The sequence below is a fragment of the Phoenix dactylifera genome, chromosome 17 (genome assembly GCF_051530095.1).
Source record: "Phoenix dactylifera cultivar Ajwa chromosome 17, Ajwa_hap1_PhDact_Kaust_v1.1, whole genome shotgun sequence".
Classification (NCBI taxonomy): domain Eukaryota; kingdom Viridiplantae; phylum Streptophyta; class Magnoliopsida; order Arecales; family Arecaceae; genus Phoenix; species Phoenix dactylifera.
Window position 1 is genome coordinate 9,888,413 of NC_143206.1, and position 19,893 is coordinate 9,908,305.

Sequence of the window (19,893 nt, forward strand, 5' to 3'; positions counted from 1 at the left end):
GAGCAAGACCTTACCTCTTTTGTTGTTTTGCCGGATTTTCAACATTTTGTTCCTCCAAAATGTAGTTAAGTGTGTGTATATATATACCCACACACCATATATAGAAGCATAGATATTTATGCTAAAGAAATCGTGATATTTAATTTTTATTTAATTAATCTTGGCATCTAAAGCTCACCTAAACTATCAGGAAGGAATACATTTCTAGATCAGTTTCATGAGACTATCTAAAAATAAAAAATACTCGACTTAATAATCTCTTCTATCTTTGTGACTATCATGAACCTAAGATCTATATATCATAATCCAATGATTGTTATGTGATCTAATTAGACTTGCACCATTTTCAATTTATTTTTTTTAGTAAACAATATTGTAATTTTAAAAGTGCTAGCATGACCACTCTCTGCTTAAATTTTTACCCATAAGCCACTAACATATTGAAATTAGATTATCCTAAATCTCCATATATCTATGGTTTTGAACTATCCATTAATGAGTTCCGATTAGATTTAAAACACCAAATATAATATAGTGGTAATATTGAAATTAGGTCCAGTTAAAATGTTCAATCCGACTCTCCTGGAAAAAAATAAAAGAAAAATCAATCCTATCGAGTGTATCACATGTGAAGTCCACTTATAGCTTATCTTACTCTTTTATAGTTGCATACTTTGTATAAATTACTTTTCTTGCCTGGATATTAGAATTAAGTCCAATTGTTCATTGGTTATATAATTTTATGGTCTTATACCATCTTTAAAGGAAGTTAGAATTGTAGCTTTTGGATTCACTTGCTATCATGTAATCTTTCATGTTCCATTATGAGTTTGAAACTCTAACCCAAAACAACTTTCCAATGCATACATGGAAAGCGAGTCATATTTCAGAGCTAGCTTATATATTATAATAGAAAATCCTAACATCTAGTCATCTAGACTGCCTCTTGCACTTTTCGATCCTCTAGTTTGTTATGGAACCATCTTTCTCCAACTTAAAGCTTTGTTATCTTTTTTAATTAAAAAAATTATATTTTTCAAAATAAATCTTCCCACTAAAGTCTCTAAAGATGCAGAATTATTTCCACATTTTGCATGTGGAAGAGCCCCTCTCTAATCTATAGCACTCGAACTTCTATTTTTTATTTTTTGAATTATCAATTTGTGCAATTGCTTGACTTACGACCAAGTTCCACCTTTAACCTGATTAAGTATAAAATTTTTAAAAATTCTATTTCTTGACTTCTCTAGTAGTGCTCCCTTAAGAATATTTTAGATGAATATATTTTAACACCACTGCATGCCAATTACTTTCATATCTATCTATTTTATATGAGGTTTTATGTTCCTTGTTCAAGATGGTTTCTTTCCATCTTGGTTTTGGTACCTTGATGATTTTTAAGCCAATATTCTCGTGAAAGAATTATTTAAAAATAAAGTTTTTAAGTAAAAGATAACAAAAATATATTTTTACTCTTTTTTCTTCATTTATTTAGAAAAAAGAAGAATCAGTGTTAAGCATAGCCACGAGTTTCAATATTTGAAATTATTTCAACGTGCAAAAAGAAAAGACAACAAATAATAGTTGGTGGTACTCTAAAGTTAAGGAAGAATTTGTGAACTTATAAAATTTGAAATAATTTGTAGAAACACGGTTCATGTGCTGAAATCCCAATTTTTAAAATAATTCTAGCTCTCTTCTCTTTCCTAACCCTTGTTTTTAGTAACATTAGAACTTTAACTAAGTCTCCAAACCCTAAAGCCTTTGGATACCCATCCTCTCACCCATCTCTTATAAATCCAAATACTCTATACAATCACTATTAAATGAATAAAATAATATCTACCTTATTAGAGCTACGAGGGAGGCTCTTTACTATTAGGGCTTTGGTTTTTTTTCAAATCTAAGGAAAATCTTCTCTAGTGCTAGCAATTTACAAGATCTTCTAGATTCCTTATATTTTTTCTCTCTCTTTCACTCTTCTTTCTTACTCAATTCTTTCTACTTATTTGATTGTTTATTTATTTACTTTTTTATTAATATTTTTCTAATTTCCTTGTTTATTAACTCAGTAACCTTATTAAATTATTACTCTCTTTATTTATTTCTAAATTTATCTACTAACCTTACTATCTTGCTACCTTTTTGTTTACTTTCTCCACTGCTTACTCTTTTTTGTTTACTTATTTACTTTCTCACTTATGTTTATATCTCTAGTCATATTGGTTTCATAATTTACATAATCACCAAAAATAACAACATGAAAGTTTTTATTTTTTTCTACCATAATGCAGGAACCTTTTAACTTTTTTGTGAGGATCTAGAAGGTTAATATGAATTTAAAAATCCAAAGTTCTGAAATATTTTAATTAACCCCTTTCCATACAAACATACCAAAGCATTGTCTAATAAATCATCTATATATTGGACTTATTTTTCATCGAGGCATTACTTACAGTTTTCATTTACAAAAATCAAGTAGTATAGATCCATTTGTTAGAATGGTTCAAGCATGAATTTTTGTTTCAAATTACAAAAAAGAGCTTTACCTGCTTGTAAAAGACCATTAGGAGAATAATGTATTTTAAACCTAATTGTAGATTTATAATATGTCCTTTAAAACAAAATATAGATGATGGTAAGTAGTCATATTTATCAACAATATCTAACATAAAATAAGATAAACAAATTAAAATATGAATTAAAGTCAAACTAAAATACAACATACCATTGTTATCTCAACTTCATGTTTACTTTCAATATTTACTTCAATGGATTTTTTTTTTTTGAGGTTTAGATATTTTCTTAGTGTAAATTTTATCAAAATAATCTAGAAGAAATGCATCATACACCCATCCAAATAAAAATTTGAATATATGTGGCAAACTTATTAAACAAAGTAACCAGGACAATAATAGTTATTAGTAAAATCTTTTAGGCATACTAGTTATCATTAAACAATCTCTACTATACTAAAAATATGAATTTTCAATACTAGGAATATTCCATGCAAATTTTGTTTATCATTTTTTATTTGCAAAATATATCTTTCCACTCTTCTAAATTATTTAGAGAATCATGATTATATATATATAAAGAAAAACATAAAATTCTTACTTTAGACTAATAAGAAAAGTTTATGTAATTATAACCATAGCAATAAATAAATAAATAAATCCTGGATTCCATAAGAATAAGGCAAAGTAAAAAAAAAAAATGTTACAAGACATACCCAAGAAAATATAATATAAAAATAAATAATAGAAATAAAAAATCAAATAAATAAAGAAAAAAAAATCAAGCATGCCATTTTTAACGAGATGATACTAAAAAAATCCTCTCTATATTATTCTCTCACCATCATTTATGATAATAAAGAAACAAGAAAAAAAGAATTCACGTTGTAAACAAAGAGGAAATACCACAGTAACAAATTTGTGAAAGTAAATAAATTAGAAAAAAATTAGAAATACCAACTATATGCAGATAAGGAAATATTTAGTTATTATATTTGCTGGAGTATATAAATATGAAATAATTAAAAAGAATTACAAACAAATAAGAAATATCTAATTTTTTAATATTATTTTTTCTCATCAGACGCACATCCGGTCGGCTAAGCCAGGTAAAACGCCAATTTGGGTTTTGTTCCCAGAAAGCGATCGCCAAAACCAGATCTCTCGACCCCCTCCTCTTCTTCTTCCTCCTCTCCCTCTCTCGCTCGCTCTCCGTGGTTTGTTCGTTCGTTGGTTGGTTCGAATTGCCGGCAATGGCGTCGTCGGGTCCCGACCACCTCTTCAATCTCCGGAACAGCTTCTACTTGGGGGCGTACCAGGACGCCATCAACAAGAGCGACATCCCGGGCCTCTCCCCCGACGACGCCGTCGAGCGCGACTCCATCGTCTACCGCTCCTATATCGCCCTTGGCTCCTACCAGGTCCCCTCTCCCTCTCCTCCCGATCTTCGATCTCACTTCCTCTTTCCCTCTCTGATCTCCTTCATCTGCAGCTCGTCATCAACGAGATCGACTCCTCCGCCCCCACTGCCCTCCAAGCCGTCAAGCTTCTCGCCCTCTACCTCGCCGGAGACAAGGTTGGTTTCCTGGCAGCCGATCTCGATTTGGTTGGACTTTTTTTTCAGATCTCGTGGTTTAATTTGTTCGGATCTGGAGGTCTGAATCCATGACTATTTTGATCTCTCATGGATTTCTTCATCTCTAGTATTTTCTTGTGATCTGATGTGAAATTTTCGTTCAAGATATTTTTCTGGGGCACTGTCGAATTATTATTACGATGGAAAGTTTTTGGGAATGTTTCAGTTGAAGGTTTCACTGCAGCATTTCGTTCTTTCAATTAGAATGGTTGTTTCTCACTTTGTGAGATGTGTTGCGAATTAAAGAATTGAAGAGAACAAATAAAGACTTGGGGAGATTAACGAAAACTTATTAATATTGCAAAATATTAAAGAATCACTACTAAGAAATTACCTAGTGGCTCCCAAGAGTTCCCTAGATGCTTCCCACTTATCAAAATTATCTGTGGCTTCATCTATTCAGGCATTATCTCTCAGCTGTATCTTGCTCCTATTTCAAGTTTAGTGGCAGAAATCTTTTGCCATGGTGCTACACTCACTATTCAAGCTCTTTGGATCCTGGCTCTTGCACCTGCTTTTCAAGTTCTTCACTAATCTAAATTTCCTGAGTTGTCCTCTGCTTCCCCAGTCCTACATCTGAATCACTCCTATACCCACTCTTGATTCTGGAAAGAATGGTTTGGATTCACCTGCCACACGTTTCAAGTCACTTCCCTTTCTCTCTCAAGGAAGAGAATGCCCAACTTTGGCAGATTTTTGATTATCTTTAGCTAACATTAAGTTTACATATATTTTCTTACCTCTTATGTAATAGCACCAGGTTTCTACTTTTCCTTTCTTTGTCCTTGTTGAAGAGCATGCTGTCACAGTAATCTTAAGCAGGGGGGTTTCATCAATTCTTGAAACCAAAAAAAAAAAAAAAAAATTTTGGGCTTGCTTCTTAAAATTATTGAATTGCCTTTATAGCATATTTGTTCAAAAATGAAGCTGCAAATCATCTCAACAAATTCTAATATTATTGGAAAATGAATATCTAACGTTTTTTGGTAGGGTGAAATATCAATCTACTCTCTCTCTATCTCTACACACAATCAGAAGACTAGGACATGATAGCAGAAATTCCTTATTCTTATTAAAAAACGTGGTCACTTCTTTTCCCACTCCCCTTTTTGTTAATATGCGTCAATCAAATCTTATTTCTTTCTAGCCAGGAAAAAGGTGGAATATCCCTTTTTATGCCTTATCTTTAAAAATCTCAGTTTCCTTAATTAATGTTGGTCTTTTTACTTATAAGATGGAAAAAATGTAACATATATAGCATAGGAACTAGTTATAGATTGATATTGTCTTTTGAATAAAGATAAGAAGAAAAAAATAAGTGGTGCTGGCAATTGTTATATTTTTTGGTAAAACGTTGCCAAAGATTAATAACTTGATTTTTTTGGTTTTGGTTTTGGATGGGCCTTAGAAGATTTGATTTTTGGGTCTAATTTATAGTTTTGGCTTTAATTGCGACAGTTTTTGGCTAAAAAATATAAAAAGTTCCAAATTAATTTTATAAACTGAAAACTATAAAACAGATCAAGAAAATCCATTGAATATTGTTTTAGAACATATTCTGTTGCTGAGTATATTTTGTTTTATTGTTTGGTAGTTTCATGCAAATAGGGGTTCGTTCAATAAAAAACTAAAAAAAAAATCATGTTCCACATCAATTAATATGTAGCATATCTTCTTAACATTTGATGAAAATTTCGCACATAAGGAATCACATGCCTATGATATTTGAGATCTAGGGTATCCAGACTTGTGCCAAAAGACATACTTTTCTCTAAGTTTTATTTTTTTCACCTAAAGTGACAATATTTTTAAATATTCATAAAACTCCCAAATTTGAGTGCAATCTTGAGAAAAATGCTTCATGGTATTCAATGAAATGAAGGAATCATAAACAGTGCCCTCATGATTAATATATATTTGACCACCCCTTAAATTAGTTTTGGCTGTAAGTTACAAAATTGACCATGGTTTCTGATTGGTTCTAGCTAAAATGTATAGATCTTAGTTTTTTATTTCATGCCCCCCCCCCCCCCCCCCCCCCCCCCCCCCCACCCCAACCAAAAAAAAAAGGCATATTAATGAACTAGGCTCCTGTAAAGACTTAGAGACTGATTTCTTACTCTTGTTAAAACTTTAAATTCTGGTCTTCATAGAGAAACTCATATGAAAACTTGTCTTTCTAAACCACATTGACCAACAATACAACAATCTTCACCAAATTTGTTCGTCTATTCTCGACTTTAACAATTTAATCATCCATTTAATTCTGATCATTTTTCTTGGCTTGAGAGCTAAAATAAAATGGTCTAAATCCAAAAAGGGTTTTTTCTCCTTCTTTATCTAGCAGATTTTTTTCTTCAGCTTTGCAAAGTATGGTGGTCTAGGCTGCCCTAGTATGATTTGAATTATAGCTGCATGAACAACCAGATACCAAAATCCACCACCTAATATCACTAAAGAATTTCAAAATCCTTTGATTTTACTATCATCTTGTGATATTTTCTAGATAATGGGATAAGGATTTCTTAGAAACTCTTGGGAGGCCTATACTGTAAGTCAACTTTAGCATCTCTTCCATTTGCTCAGTTTGTCAATAAGAGGGTGTAATTTGTCATCCCTACTTTATTTGGTTGAAAATTTGATATTTTAAGAATGTTATGCAGGCAGATAATAGTGATTGTTCTTTTTTTGACTTGCAATGCCACCTAACAATTTTTCAGAATACGAATTCTGAAATTGCTTGTCATCTTGTGCAGAAGCTTGCAAACCAGCTCAATGATTTGTTGACAAGGCCTCCCAACTATCTAGGTCCTAACCTATGTTGATGGTTTTAATTGTTCTGAATTTACTTCTAGTTTATCTGTGGATTTCTTGATCAACTAGGATTGGTAGTCCATATAAATAATTCAGTTTTAGGAAACTTTTCAATCTTCATATGTCCCATGTTTAGTTTCTTGCCCACATTGGTGGCATTCTTCTTGTGTTTTACTCTACCATGTGTGCTAAATCTTGTTTATATTTTAGGGCTTTTCATCAAAGTTTCCTTGCTTGTCTGCATTCATGTGCTCATCTAGCTTGACATGGATGATGCTGATTGCATGATTTCTTGTGTACTAGATTTAAATTTTGATTGATATTTATTTGGCAATTTTTGCTAGCAAGATCGTAGGTTTCTTTTCATTTGTTTTATTAATGAACTGTTTACCTTTGAAAAACAATGCAAAAATGCGAGGTGGGTGAACATCTAAAGCATGTTTAGTTTCTCTTCTGAATGTTACTTAAGTAATTTGATATGATGGGAGATAAATTGGCTTTCTTAAGGGAAATAGGAATACTCAGATCTGGAGAGGGGAATGGTGAGTGCTCTAAATTGGGTCAGTGTGAGAATTATTTTAATGAACACAATCTCTCTCTCTCTCTCTCTCTCTCGCTCTCTCTCTCACACACACACATCCACTGTGTCTAGGAGGATCAATCTTCTTAATCTTTTTTAAGAGAATGGAATAACAATTTAACTTCGTTAGGATTTTTTTTTTTTTTTTTTTTTTTTGGGGGGGGGGGGGGGGGGGCGCAGATTTGATGGCAAACACCATGACAACAGGCTTGTAGGAGGCTTTTGCTGATTTCTTATGTTTTTGGGATCTCAGGAAGCAAACAATTTTGCTGCTTGTAAATGTCCAGTCTTGTGATTCATACATTTTTGTGCTGTTTTTTTCATTTTTTTTCCTTTATTTTTGTTGAAGGTTTTAACCTTTGTATCTTTATTGCATTTAATGTGCATAATGATATACAGTTATACACACTTGAATTATAGCTTGTGTGCTTGTTCGCACCTTTGCTTTTTGGTCTTTCTTGTGTGCTTGTTCTCGGCAATTTTTGATTCTCATAAGGTTTTTTTGTTGCCTTTTATTCTTAAGGAATCTGCAATTGCAAGTCTCCAAGAGTGGCTGAATGATGCAGCAATTGGAAACAACCATGCTCTTCGACTGATTGCTGGGATCATTTACATGCATGAACAGAACTACATCGAGGCTCTTAAGTACACCAACTCTGGAGGAACAATGGAATTGTGAGTCCCAAACCCTTTTACAAGAAGATATTTTCTTATATATGATATATATGGCAGTGGAGTTTTGAAATTTAGGATGTGGCAATGTAGTTGCAATGATTCCTATCAGCAAGAGAATTATTAATTATTGGCTATATTCTGGTAAAATTATTGAGTATCCTAGTTAGATATCTCTTTGTTAACAATTTTAAATATTACTGTATTCATGAAAAGTAGATATTATTTATTAAACTATTCATGTAGGAAAGATGGACTTATAACTATTATCATCGCAATCTGATTTGGTGCAACCTTTTATTTGGATGTTAAGTAATCAACACCCCCATTGGTTTACAAAGCACTTGAAAAAGGCCCTTAATAGACTAGGATTACTGTTGGATCCTCACAAATAACGATCATAAGGACGTCTTTTGGTTTCATACTAACACATCTTGAACGCATCGTACGACCTTGAGGTTAAGGTTGATGACAAGCAGGGGTTTGGTCAGGAAAAGGTAGCTCGAGCACTGTCCAAGCTTTGTCCTGAATCTCAAAGCCCAAGACAGTCTTGGCCAGATTTTGACCCAACCTCTCTTTCTTCTTTTTTTTTTTCTGGGTGTGTGTTGGGAGGAGAGGGGGACATTCTGTGCAAGAGGCATGCAGTCAGATTCAGTGCACAACAGTAAAGAAGGATGACATTTTCTTGGGATCCAGGATATGGAAATTGGGCATAAAGTAGTGGTGGAAGTGGGAAGATAGGCGAGGTGAGTAGACAAACTAAGGGTGGAGCAGGGAGACAAATTGAGAGCTTGGGGTTGGGGATTTAGACATGTAGCAGATGTGTTAGGGTAGATGGTGCTCCATGCCTGTGGCCAGCATATGTAGCAGAAAGGTTGAGCATGATGGTGGTAGGTTGAAGGGAGTTGAGTGGAGATTGAGAACGGAAGAGAGGAGAGTGGAGGGGAAGGGGAACTGTGAGGAGGGCTTGCGAGGTAGGGTTCAGGTGAAGCTGATTACTCATTTCTTTTTTATTTTCTTTTTAAATCGATAATAAGACCATAAAAACAATGAGCAAGTCATCACTTTCCATATGTCGCCCTGAATATACTGTGGGCCTAAAAATACAAATCCATCTTGGTCAACAACTAACTTTGATTGGCCTAAGCGCAATCTGATTTAGGCCCATCCTAAACCTGATAAAACTCTATTTGAGATCTTGTGATCGGACTAATTTTCCATTGAAAAGAGAGGGATAATTGTGGATTCAATAATTTTTCTAGACATGAATATAACCAAATTGTTTCATTAATGTAATATAACTTTAAGTATCAATATGCATTGTGTAATTCTAGAACAAGTTAACATTCTCTTTTATGTATAAGATATGTAGCAAGGATACTAATTTAAATAAATATACATATTTTAAGATTATGTTTCCGCCGATGCATTTAAATGATGGTGGTTAGCTTAAATTATTGTTGCTTTTGTTGGTGGGGCTTGGGTAGCGCTGAAAGTAGGCCTGGCCGGGCCGAGCCATGCCCCTATCCGAACCCGACCCGATTTTTTTTTTAGGCTTCAGACCGGGCTTAGGCTTGAAAATTTTTGGGTAATTCAGGCCCGAGCCGGACCCGAGCCTGGCCCCGGCCCGAACCCGATTGGGCCGGCTTGAATTACCCGTTTGGGCCAAAAATAGGTCCGGCCCAAACTCAATTAAAATATAATATTTTATAATATTGCTTCACAAGTAAATGAGCTAGTTAAAAATTGGGCTCTCTCCTATAACATAAGTAAATAATACATGATACATTATTCTTAGCTAAATCTATTTTAGTTTGTCCTTTACTTTCTCATTATTCTTTTTAAATAACAATATACAAAAATAAATTGATTCGGTCCTGAATTCGTTCTCCATTTCGGGCCTTGTTCGGGCTCGGGCTGGGCCATTGACAAACCCGAGCCTAGCCTAAAAAACAAATAGGCTCTATATTGAAGCCCAAACCTGGTTTAAACTCTTTCGGGCCTAGCCTGAAGCCCGGCCCGAGCCCATTTCCTGGCCTAGGCTTGGGTGGCACAACTTCAGGGTTTTAGCTAATAGTCATGTCAAGACAAATCAATACATTTCTTGGGTCTTGCCAAAGATATACTCATTTTCAATCACATGTAGGTTCCGGAACTTCACACTGTTAGATTGCCTACTTTGCTCACCAACTGGTGGGAGGCAATAACATGGGATTTGTTCTTAGGTCAAACAATAATGTGAATGGAATGATGTATTCTAAGGAATAAGATTATTGTCTGTTGGTAACAGACTGGATTCTGTACTCTACTATGCTAGATGTTCTAGGGCTTGTTTAGGGTATATACGAGTCCATATTGATCAATACTGGTCCATGTTGGATATTACCATAGATATTGAACTTTGATAAGTTATAATTGAATATGTAGTCATAAAATGAAGAAATTCACGTCCCAATTTTTTTACCTAATATTTGATTCTCAGTGCTTGTGTAACAGTTGATCCTTCATGTGTTTCTTTGACAGTGATAACAGTGGGTTGATCTAATTGATTTCCTTATTATTTGATTCTTTTTGTTAATTAATGAATGAATGAAACAAAAGAATAATGGATAGGATAGAACCAACAAAGCCATTGTGTTCCAGGCATGATATATCACCTAATATGTGCCTTTGCCCTTTAAGCTAAACTTGATAGATCCAAGTGCTTCCTGCATGCAACTCCAGTCATTGACTTATTATTTGCCTTGAAGCATTGCTTAGAAACCTTGGAGAACTATGTTTTCTGCAATTAGTAGCGCCATTTCTGTGACTGAATTCACCTGAGCATGTTAAACCAGTTTAGCTAAGACCCCCTCCCCCTCCTTTCAATACCCAAATTTATGGATTGCAAACTTTTTTTTTGGGCTGCTTAATTTTTTATGTTGCCAAGAATTAGCAGTTTGTTGGATTCTAGTTTCTATATTTTTGTCAAGCTCATTCAAATCAATGGAAACAGAGTAGTAGTTCTGCATATTTTATAGAGAGGCAGCTCATGCTACAATTTCACTTATTTCCTAGTGCATTCATTTATTTCTTTTAGTCCTGTATGCAACTTCACACTTATATTCCAAAGTGGTTTTCTTTTCTAACTTCTAATACTTCTATGCTGTTATGCTCTTGGCTTTTGTGGAAGAAACAAAAGTACAGATCATGATGTGAGAAATGTTTCAAACAATAGATGCACTTGAAATAATATGATGTATATCGAATAGGCATGCTAATGCATGTAAATGCCATGAGTATATTGACAGGTGCTAGAGCATAAAAAAGATATTATTGGCTCTGGCAACTATTGATTTTTTCGATGCCACGCATTCTAATGACTGCCACTAAACAGCTCTTAAATCTATAATGATTTGACCAAACTTCTTGTTCCAGGCATGCATTGAATGTTCAAATATACCTTAAGATGCACAGGTCAGACTATGCAGAGAAACAACTGAAGATCATGCTACAAATTGATGAAGACCATACACTGACACAACTTGCAAATGCATGGGTAAACCTGGCAGTGGTAAGCCTTCTTTATTTTTATTTATTTATTTTTGAATATCTGTTTGTGTTGAGATATTCCTAGCTATTTAATATGGATCCTAATATTATTGCTTTGATATGTCAGGGTGGTTCAAAGATGCAGGAGGCATATCTTATCTTCCAAGATTTCTCTGAGAAGAACCAGATGACTCCTTTGATTCTGAATGGTAAGGCTGTCTGTTGTATGCACATGGGGCACTTTGACGAAGCTGAATCCCTATTGCTTGAATCACTCAACAAGGTAAGCTTCTAACATCCTATATTATGCTTTTATACAATCCTTGCTTTTGTTTATGTATTGTCTTTATTTCGGAGACTTGTAAAGGACAATGCTGCACTATGACTTAGAAACAAAAAATTCTGTTCTATGGTTTGTGCAGGATGCCAAAGATGCAGAAACACTGGCCAACCTAGTTGTATGCAGTCTTCACCTGGGCAAATCTGCAGCTCGATACCTCAAGTACGTGAGTGTAATGCTGTATGAAAAATTGAATATAAAAATCTAAAAATGGCATGCATTTCCGGTTTGCTTTTTCTAAACACATAATTGTACAAAATTGTCATGTGCTGGGAAGAATCCCTACTTTGATTTTACTGAACCGTAATTTCATTCAGTAGCATGAAATCAACCATATGTTGCTCTTGTACTGGAAATCTTGAGGTGTTAAGTTGGATATGAAACTTGGGAAGTCAAACCAGTCTTGCAGGTTTCAGAAAAAATGTTCATCTAAGAACTTCTTGAGCTTTTACCCTTTATTTTTATTTGTGGCACTCCTTGTTTGCTGACTCTAATGAATACACAAAGCTTATTTTATTTTTTAATAAATAGAAATGTAAAGGAGAAGGCAAGCTCTTAAAACATGCTAAAAAGCATAGAAATGATGGATATGAGAACAAAAGCAAGCAAAAAGAAATTTCTTTTCGTTAAATTCTAAAAAGTTTGCGCCTTTGCCATGCATGATTTTTGTATGAATTGATAAGATGTTGATACATATGTTTGTATTTATTGATGAGATTTTACTTGTATGCATGAGTCACTATACCTTCTTCCTTCACGTTCTGAGGCACTCTTATTTGACTCTTGTTATCATGTCCATGAAAAACTGGTTGTATGGTATCTGGAATGGGAAATATTTTCAGTTTTCTCCTTCCCATCTTTAAAGTTTGAACATGACTTGCTTGTCATTGGTGGATGTCTACTTTAGGATCGGAACTTCATAACCTTTTCTTTGAACTTTACCCATGCATATGCAGACCATTGGAATTTAGTGGAACCCAGGTACTTGTAACTGGGCAATTGCCAAACATCTTCCAAGAATTGTATCTAACAAGAGGATATATTATGTCATGTCAAGGAATCTCTTCCATAGCCTCCTTCAGTGGATCAAATTTTGTATAAATTGGATTTGAACATGAGATGTTTTCCCTGTTTAATAGAGCCATAATGTTACATCTAATTTGTAACTTTGTTGATCTTTAACCTCTAATCTCCGGTCTTCTTTTTGTGATATTAAATAAAGCTCTAGGAAACAGGAATAGTTCAGGAAAAGAGCTGCAAGAAAGCATCATGATTAAATTTCTTACTGTTACTTCCATTTATATACAAATCAACACCAAATTGCCAATCCGTTGTAATTGTACTGTAAGTGCTTAGAATGATAAATTTTTCATATTTATGCTAATATTAATAATGAAAATCATATTGCAATGAAACCAGAACATATGAAAAGCTCTCATTCAACTGAGCTTCGGATGTTGCTCTCTTTGGCCTTGTCTATGATGCTAGATGCACTATAGGCATTTGGGCATTTGCCATGGTTTGCATGTAGCTTTAAATGCCTGCTTCGCCTTTAGGCATCCAGTGCGAGGCCTAACTGCTTTGCCTGATCTCCAAGAATAATTGCCTGTAACATCCTCATTCTTACTATATATTTTTATTTTAAGCAAATTCTCCACCTTAATGTACCCGAAGTTGAGTGCTGCTGAATTTAGTTGCTATTTTTGCTTCTGCAGCCAGTTGAAGCTGTCACATCCTGATCATGTGCTTGTTCAGCGTGCCTCTTCTGCTGAAGATAGCTTTGAGAGAGCTGTTCAATCAATTGCATGAGCGCTTGATATTGCAGTTTCTAGCTGGTGGAACATAATTTCATCTCTGTTCTTTTTGATCATTCTATATCAGTGTACGATTCAGGGGTTACTTTTTTGTTAGTGTCTTGTGTGGGGAATATGATTTTCTCAACGAATTTGTTGAAAACATCGCTTTTGGCTCCTCCATTTGGGTGAAATATACTCTAACCAAAGCCTGTTAGTTATCAGAACTTCTTGTTCAATGATACGGATATCATAATGCTCTAATAGTTGCACTGGTAATGGATAAACAGCATTTCTTTCTCCATTGTGGCAGCAGGCTGGCCGCAGTTGTTAACTCTCCAGATGGATAAGCACACCACTTGCCATGTGAACTTTTATGGGGAGGAATAGCTTCGTTGTGTCTCCATATAACAATAATGACCATAGTTATAAACAGGCTAACAGCAGCTGGTTGTTTAAGGCGCAAGGTCTGCAATTTCATCTTTAAGTCCTGTTTGGTTGTTGGTTTGGTCTCCATTGTTTGTGAAGTGGTAGGTTATTTTATACTCGAACGTATTTAGAGAAAGAATCTGGTGAAGGCATCTTAAATTTCAGTTGGTTCTATGCACAATACTTTGCCTCATTCCATCTTTATCCATCTCAGCTCATGGCATTAGAACTGCGTATTGTTTGTGAAGTGTCAGATATTACGAGAGTTAATTTATTTGTTTTCAGAACACGGCGCCCAACACACACACACACACACACAGAGCAACGCAGCACTTTGAATGTCCTTGGTAGTTAATATTTATTGCTCTGGAAATAACAAAATCAGCTCTGGGGATATTACCACTCTTTTAGCAACTATGGTGATTATTGGGGCTTATGCTAATTGGGTGTCATCGGCATTTGAAACCTTGGGCACTCAACATAGATTCCCTATGATCCTTCTGGTGATCCAGTACAGGAAAGCTGATGAAAAAGCTGGGGGCAAAGTTGTTTATTGCTGAAAAAGCTTCGGTTCGAAGCTTTCGGGCAAAAACTTTATTTAAGACATGCTAGAAAGCTATTTTCATTTGAATAAAGATTCTGTAAAAACAGAAACTAATAATTCATCATAATATTCAAATATAACAATATGATTGAAATAATATAATAATTAGTGTTTAATATAATATTGAATAATATTTATATTTACAAAATAATATATAATATATCTTAATATTATTCATATATAAAAAATAATACATTATATAGTTAATAGTATATTATGTTATTATTATAATTAAGGTGTAACTTGAACTTGACTTATAAGGGTCAGGTTCAAGTATCATGTGTGGATAGAGTCATAGTTAGCTGCATCAGAGGGTCAACAGGTAAAAAATCTTCTCTTCTGCTCTAGCCTTTCTCGAATTGGCTGCAGGCTTGCTTTTTTGCCTAACGTTGGCTCTTCGCGCTATCTAGCTAACTTGCTTTGTTCTAAATTTCTCAACAATTCCAGCTCAGCTTCATAATTGGGAGTTGGGACTACCTTATCCTCTTCTGAATATTTATAGACCAAGAGCCCTTAGATTCGCTACTGGTTCATCAAATCATTCTTTGCCCGATCCTAGCTTTTTCCTATGGCTTTTGAGAATCATTCATTCCTTGATCCGAACCGAACCGAGCTAACCAACCTTCTTTGAAGAGTCAATTACTTTTAAAACTCTTCCCCCTGCAGCCTCTTTCCAACCCCACCCGCCTCCCTTCTTCCTATTGATTTGGTGCAACTCATATAGGGTTGCACCTTATTTTTAGATTGGACAATGAGTCTCAAATTAGTAGTCCGGGGTTGTTGGAAGTGATTCACTATCTACTTATATACAAAAGATCATGTGATTTAGTGGCTCTTGGCTTTGCTTCAAGTGGTCAATCAAAAAATATTTAGCCACTTGATGAATAAACTAGATATCTTCAAGTCATGATTTTTAGGTGTATAAACATATTATAGTTAGTAGATTCTATCTAACAGGTTGGATTATCGATATGGAACTTCCATCTTCCAATTTAGAAAGCTGTAAGTTGTTACTCTATAAGAGTTACACAAAATGCAACTCTTACAGAGTTGCACTTTTTCGTATTTTTAGATCGGTCGATGAGATTGTCACATCAAATCTAAGTTGTTGAACATGATCTACTATTTTTAAAATGCTTACATATCAAAAATTATATGATCTAGAGACTCCTAGCCTACGGCATCAAGTGGTCAAAAATATATATTATTTTATATTATTTAAACTATCTAATTTTTGGGCCACTTAATGCATCAGCTAGTAGTCTCCAAATCATATAACTTTTCACGTATAAGTGGATTAGAGTTATTAAATCATATCCAATAGCTTGGATTGTTGATTCGGGACCTTCATAATCCAATTTGGAAAAGTCATAGCTCTACAAGAGTTATACTAGGTATAGCTTGATCCCGAACCTATAACTATTTAGGTCATCTTTATGGATCCTGATTTGCCAATTTCTTTATGTCCTTTCTGAGTCTTCATCCATGTCATGTTAGATCTTCCCCTTCTTATACTACTTCTAATATTTTTAATACCCTAATGTACATGTCCTTAGCTATTTTAATATATTGTTTCCATACACTCTCCTATTTAAAGTCTGCTAAATTACTTTTCTTGGTACCTTATCAATTTTTTTTTTTTTTTGAAGTCAATGAGGAACATGTATAGACTTCTTTTTTTTTACTATTTTTACATCAATTATCTAAGTAAAAGGATAACCTCTATTGTTAAACTTTCAAGTACAAATCCAAGTTGATTATCTAAAATAGTTATTGTTGTGGGAATAAAGGGTCTCGGACTTAGTCCCACATCGACTGAATAGCGAAAAGATCTGTGTCTTAAATGGAGGGCTCGATTACCCTTCCCTCAGGAGGCGCCTTTTAAAGGGCAAAATCGTGAGGGGAGTAAGCTGCCCACGACACGCGTCACGCGATACGTACGCACTTTTCCAAAGCGGACAATACCTTCTATGGAGATGCAGTCTTCTTTTCCTGTTCCAGTTCGGTGGGGGCTAAGGTTTGAGGTCGGGGAAACCTCGACCTGAACAATGGCGCGCCAGAAAGGGGCCCTTGACCTCGGCACAGACCTTTCTACTGGGAGGGCTGATGTTGTAGGAATAAAGAGTCTCGGCCTCAGTCCCACATCGACTGAATAGCGAAAACGTCTATACTTTAAATGAAGGGCTCGATTACCCTTCCCTCAGGAGGCGCCTTTTAAAGGGCAAAACTGTGAGGGGAGTAAGCTGCCCACGACACGCATCGCGCGATACATACACACTTCCCCAAAGTGGACAATACCTTCTATGGGAATGCAGTCTTCTTTTTCTATTCCAGTTCGATGAGGGCTAAGGTCTGAGATCGGAGGAACCCCGACCTCAACAATTATTATTTTTTAATTCTTGTTCAATTATCCTTCCCCATGAGGCCATGATGTCATAGAGTGATGCAAAAATTTAATTCCCCCATAATTAGAATAATTTTGTACACCACTTTTATTTATTTTTATAGATAGGTGCTTCAGTAGTTTTCTTCCAATTACCTGATTTTTTGGTTTTTAAGATTTCATTAAGTTAGTAAGTAAAGCTAACCCATATCTCCAATGATTTTCCAAATTTAAATAGGTATTTCATCTAGACTTAATACCTTAACATTTTGCATTGCTTCGAGCACTATCTCTACTTCGCTTTTATGAATTATACAAATAAAATAATATCTCTATCTTTTTTAATTTCCTAACCTTCCACTAATATCTTATTATCCTCACATTTAATGCATCTAACTTGATCGATGCTTTTGTATTTCCTCTCCTTAGCTTTAGTTATTTAACAAATTCCCTTCTTACCTTCTTTTCAACCTAATCTATCATATAAATTATCATTGCCATTATTTATTTTTTGCCATTATTTAAAGCGAATCCATTTTGTTCTAATTGCTTAGCCCATTATTCTTCTAATAAGTTCTTTAATTATACCATTTTGGTTCTTCTACAATATTTTTATCCATCCACTTAATACAATTGACCATTAGGTCCTACCGATTCAGTCTTTAAGTTTCAATATCTCTTTTTAGTAATTTATCCCTAAAAGATATAATATTTTTTATTTTAAATTCCACTATATTAGCTTTGAATATCTATTAATGTTTTTCTTCTTGCACTTTAGTATAGATCTAAGTCTAGTAAGTAATAACTACTGTTGTATAGTTAAATTCTTTTCTGGTATCACCTTACAATTATTACATGTTTTTCTTTTTTCTCGATCAGTTAATATATTTGCAACAAATTTGATCCACTCATCCACTCTTAAAGATTACTACATGCTCGTCTCTTCTTTTGCAATTGCTGAATATTCTAATCCAAAAAATCTTCCAAGCACTCTCTCATATCCCATATTGCATTTCCCTACATGCCCATTTAGGTCACCAATTATAACTATCATCTCTCTTTCAAGAATATCTTATATCAATCCATTCATTTCTTTCCAAAATTGTTACTAAAACCTTTCTTCTAAATCTGGTTGCCAATATATAAATATTAACGACATAAATAATCTCCTCAACTAAAACTAATTTAATAGCTATTAATATATCACTTGTCTTTTTTACGTCTACAATGTTATCTTTTATTTCCTTGTCCATTACCATTTCTACAGCATTTCTAGTATTATGCATATCCATATGAGTTTATAACCATCCTCTACATCCTGATATTTACTATCTTTTCTTCTAATTTCTTGTAGGCAAGCAATATTGCATTCTGACTTATCGTTGTATCCACTAGTACTCCACAATTTCTAGTTAAAGTTCTAATATTTCAAATAGCAAATCTAATTTTCTTTTTCGTATGGTTACCTTCTTTATGTAATATAATTTCTCATCTCTGACCACAATTGGCCGCCATGTACTAAATTATTAATAAAAGACTCACTTTTTTCACCTGTCACTCTAACCGTATCATATTGAAGTGGCTCGCTTACCGACAACTTTCTAACCAATCCTTGCTCATAGGTTACTATAACTAGATCATGATGCAGCAGGTCACTTATGGAAAACAACCTAACAAACACTTGTCCATTTTCACCACAATCAAGTCATGTTATGGTGCATTGCATAGAACAAAGGACTCTAACATTCACATGGATCAAATTAGGATTAATTTTATAATTATTGGCATACTTTTAGGCCAATTATCAACTTGATGCCAATCCTTCACCTTCCTCATTCACGCTTGAAACTAGTCACAATGAGCTTTTTTATAGTATATTTAACAAACAACTTAAATTAATAAATATTGTGAGAAGTTTCTTTTTATTATTATTTAGATAAATATCCATTCCAAGGGAAAATGATGCGCAACCCAACTTGAGAATAGTTTATCAAATTTTATGAGAATCCAATATCCGTTGAAATCATCATTTCCATGCTCAAATGAGTAACCAAGCAAAATAGACTAGAATGGGAAAAACTGACATCCATTCCCACCTTGTTCTAGCGAAACCAAACATGACCTTAGATTCAAAACTTCAGGAGCATGACACATGTTAAAATGTGCGAAAGTCATGCCCGACCATCGTTCACATCCCATGAATATGGATTTAGTAAAATCCAATTGCAGTTTGCAGGTAACTAAAAAGTAATCTTCAATCTCAGCTGGCATTTTTCACAACCACTTACTAGTGAAAATCCAACACTGATGATGCCAGGACCACGCCCAACCTCAGAAATTCACTGATGAGGCAAGACTTCTCAGCATCAAAGAACAATTGCAGTGAATCGCCATGCGGCTACGCTTTGCAACCTGTGTGGATAATAAACTTGCATTTCCAAAGACCAATAGTACTATGACCATGTAGATATTTCTAGATGGAATGTCTCCTAACTCATTTGGAAGTAACAATTACAGTAACTAAGATGTTCGGACACCGATATCAACCTGCTAAGAAGGCTTCTGTGCTATTTATTCAGTGAAGGAAGCCACCAG

The 19,893-nt window shown here is 34.4% G+C and overlaps 1 protein-coding gene across 1 annotated transcript; it reads left to right on the forward strand.

Moving 5' to 3' along the window:
• Positions 1 to 3,645: 3,645 nt before the first annotated feature.
• Positions 3,646 to 14,109, forward strand: LOC103716424 (coatomer subunit epsilon-1-like). Its single transcript, XM_039132827.3, has 7 exons — positions 3,646 to 3,937; positions 4,009 to 4,092; positions 8,070 to 8,221; positions 11,636 to 11,771; positions 11,877 to 12,032; positions 12,172 to 12,251; positions 13,805 to 14,109. The coding sequence occupies exons 1-7, from the start codon at positions 3,770 to 3,772 to the stop codon at positions 13,896 to 13,898; spliced, it is 870 nt and encodes a 289-aa protein (XP_038988755.1). The 5' UTR covers positions 3,646 to 3,769; the 3' UTR covers positions 13,899 to 14,109.
• Positions 14,110 to 19,893: the final 5,784 nt, after the last annotated feature.

Bases quoted from the DNA above. Each gene is read 5' to 3' on its own strand.
- LOC103716424 (XM_039132827.3), top strand. From the start codon at position 3,770: ATGGCGTCGTCGGGTCCCGACCACCTCTTCAATCTCCGGAACAGCTTC. The intron at 12,033-12,171 runs GTAAGCTTCTAA...TGGTTTGTGCAG, and splicing joins TGCTTGAATCACTCAACAAG to GATGCCAAAGATGCAGAAAC. The intron at 12,252-13,804 runs GTACGTGAGTGT...TTGCTTCTGCAG, and splicing joins TCTGCAGCTCGATACCTCAA to CCAGTTGAAGCTGTCACATC.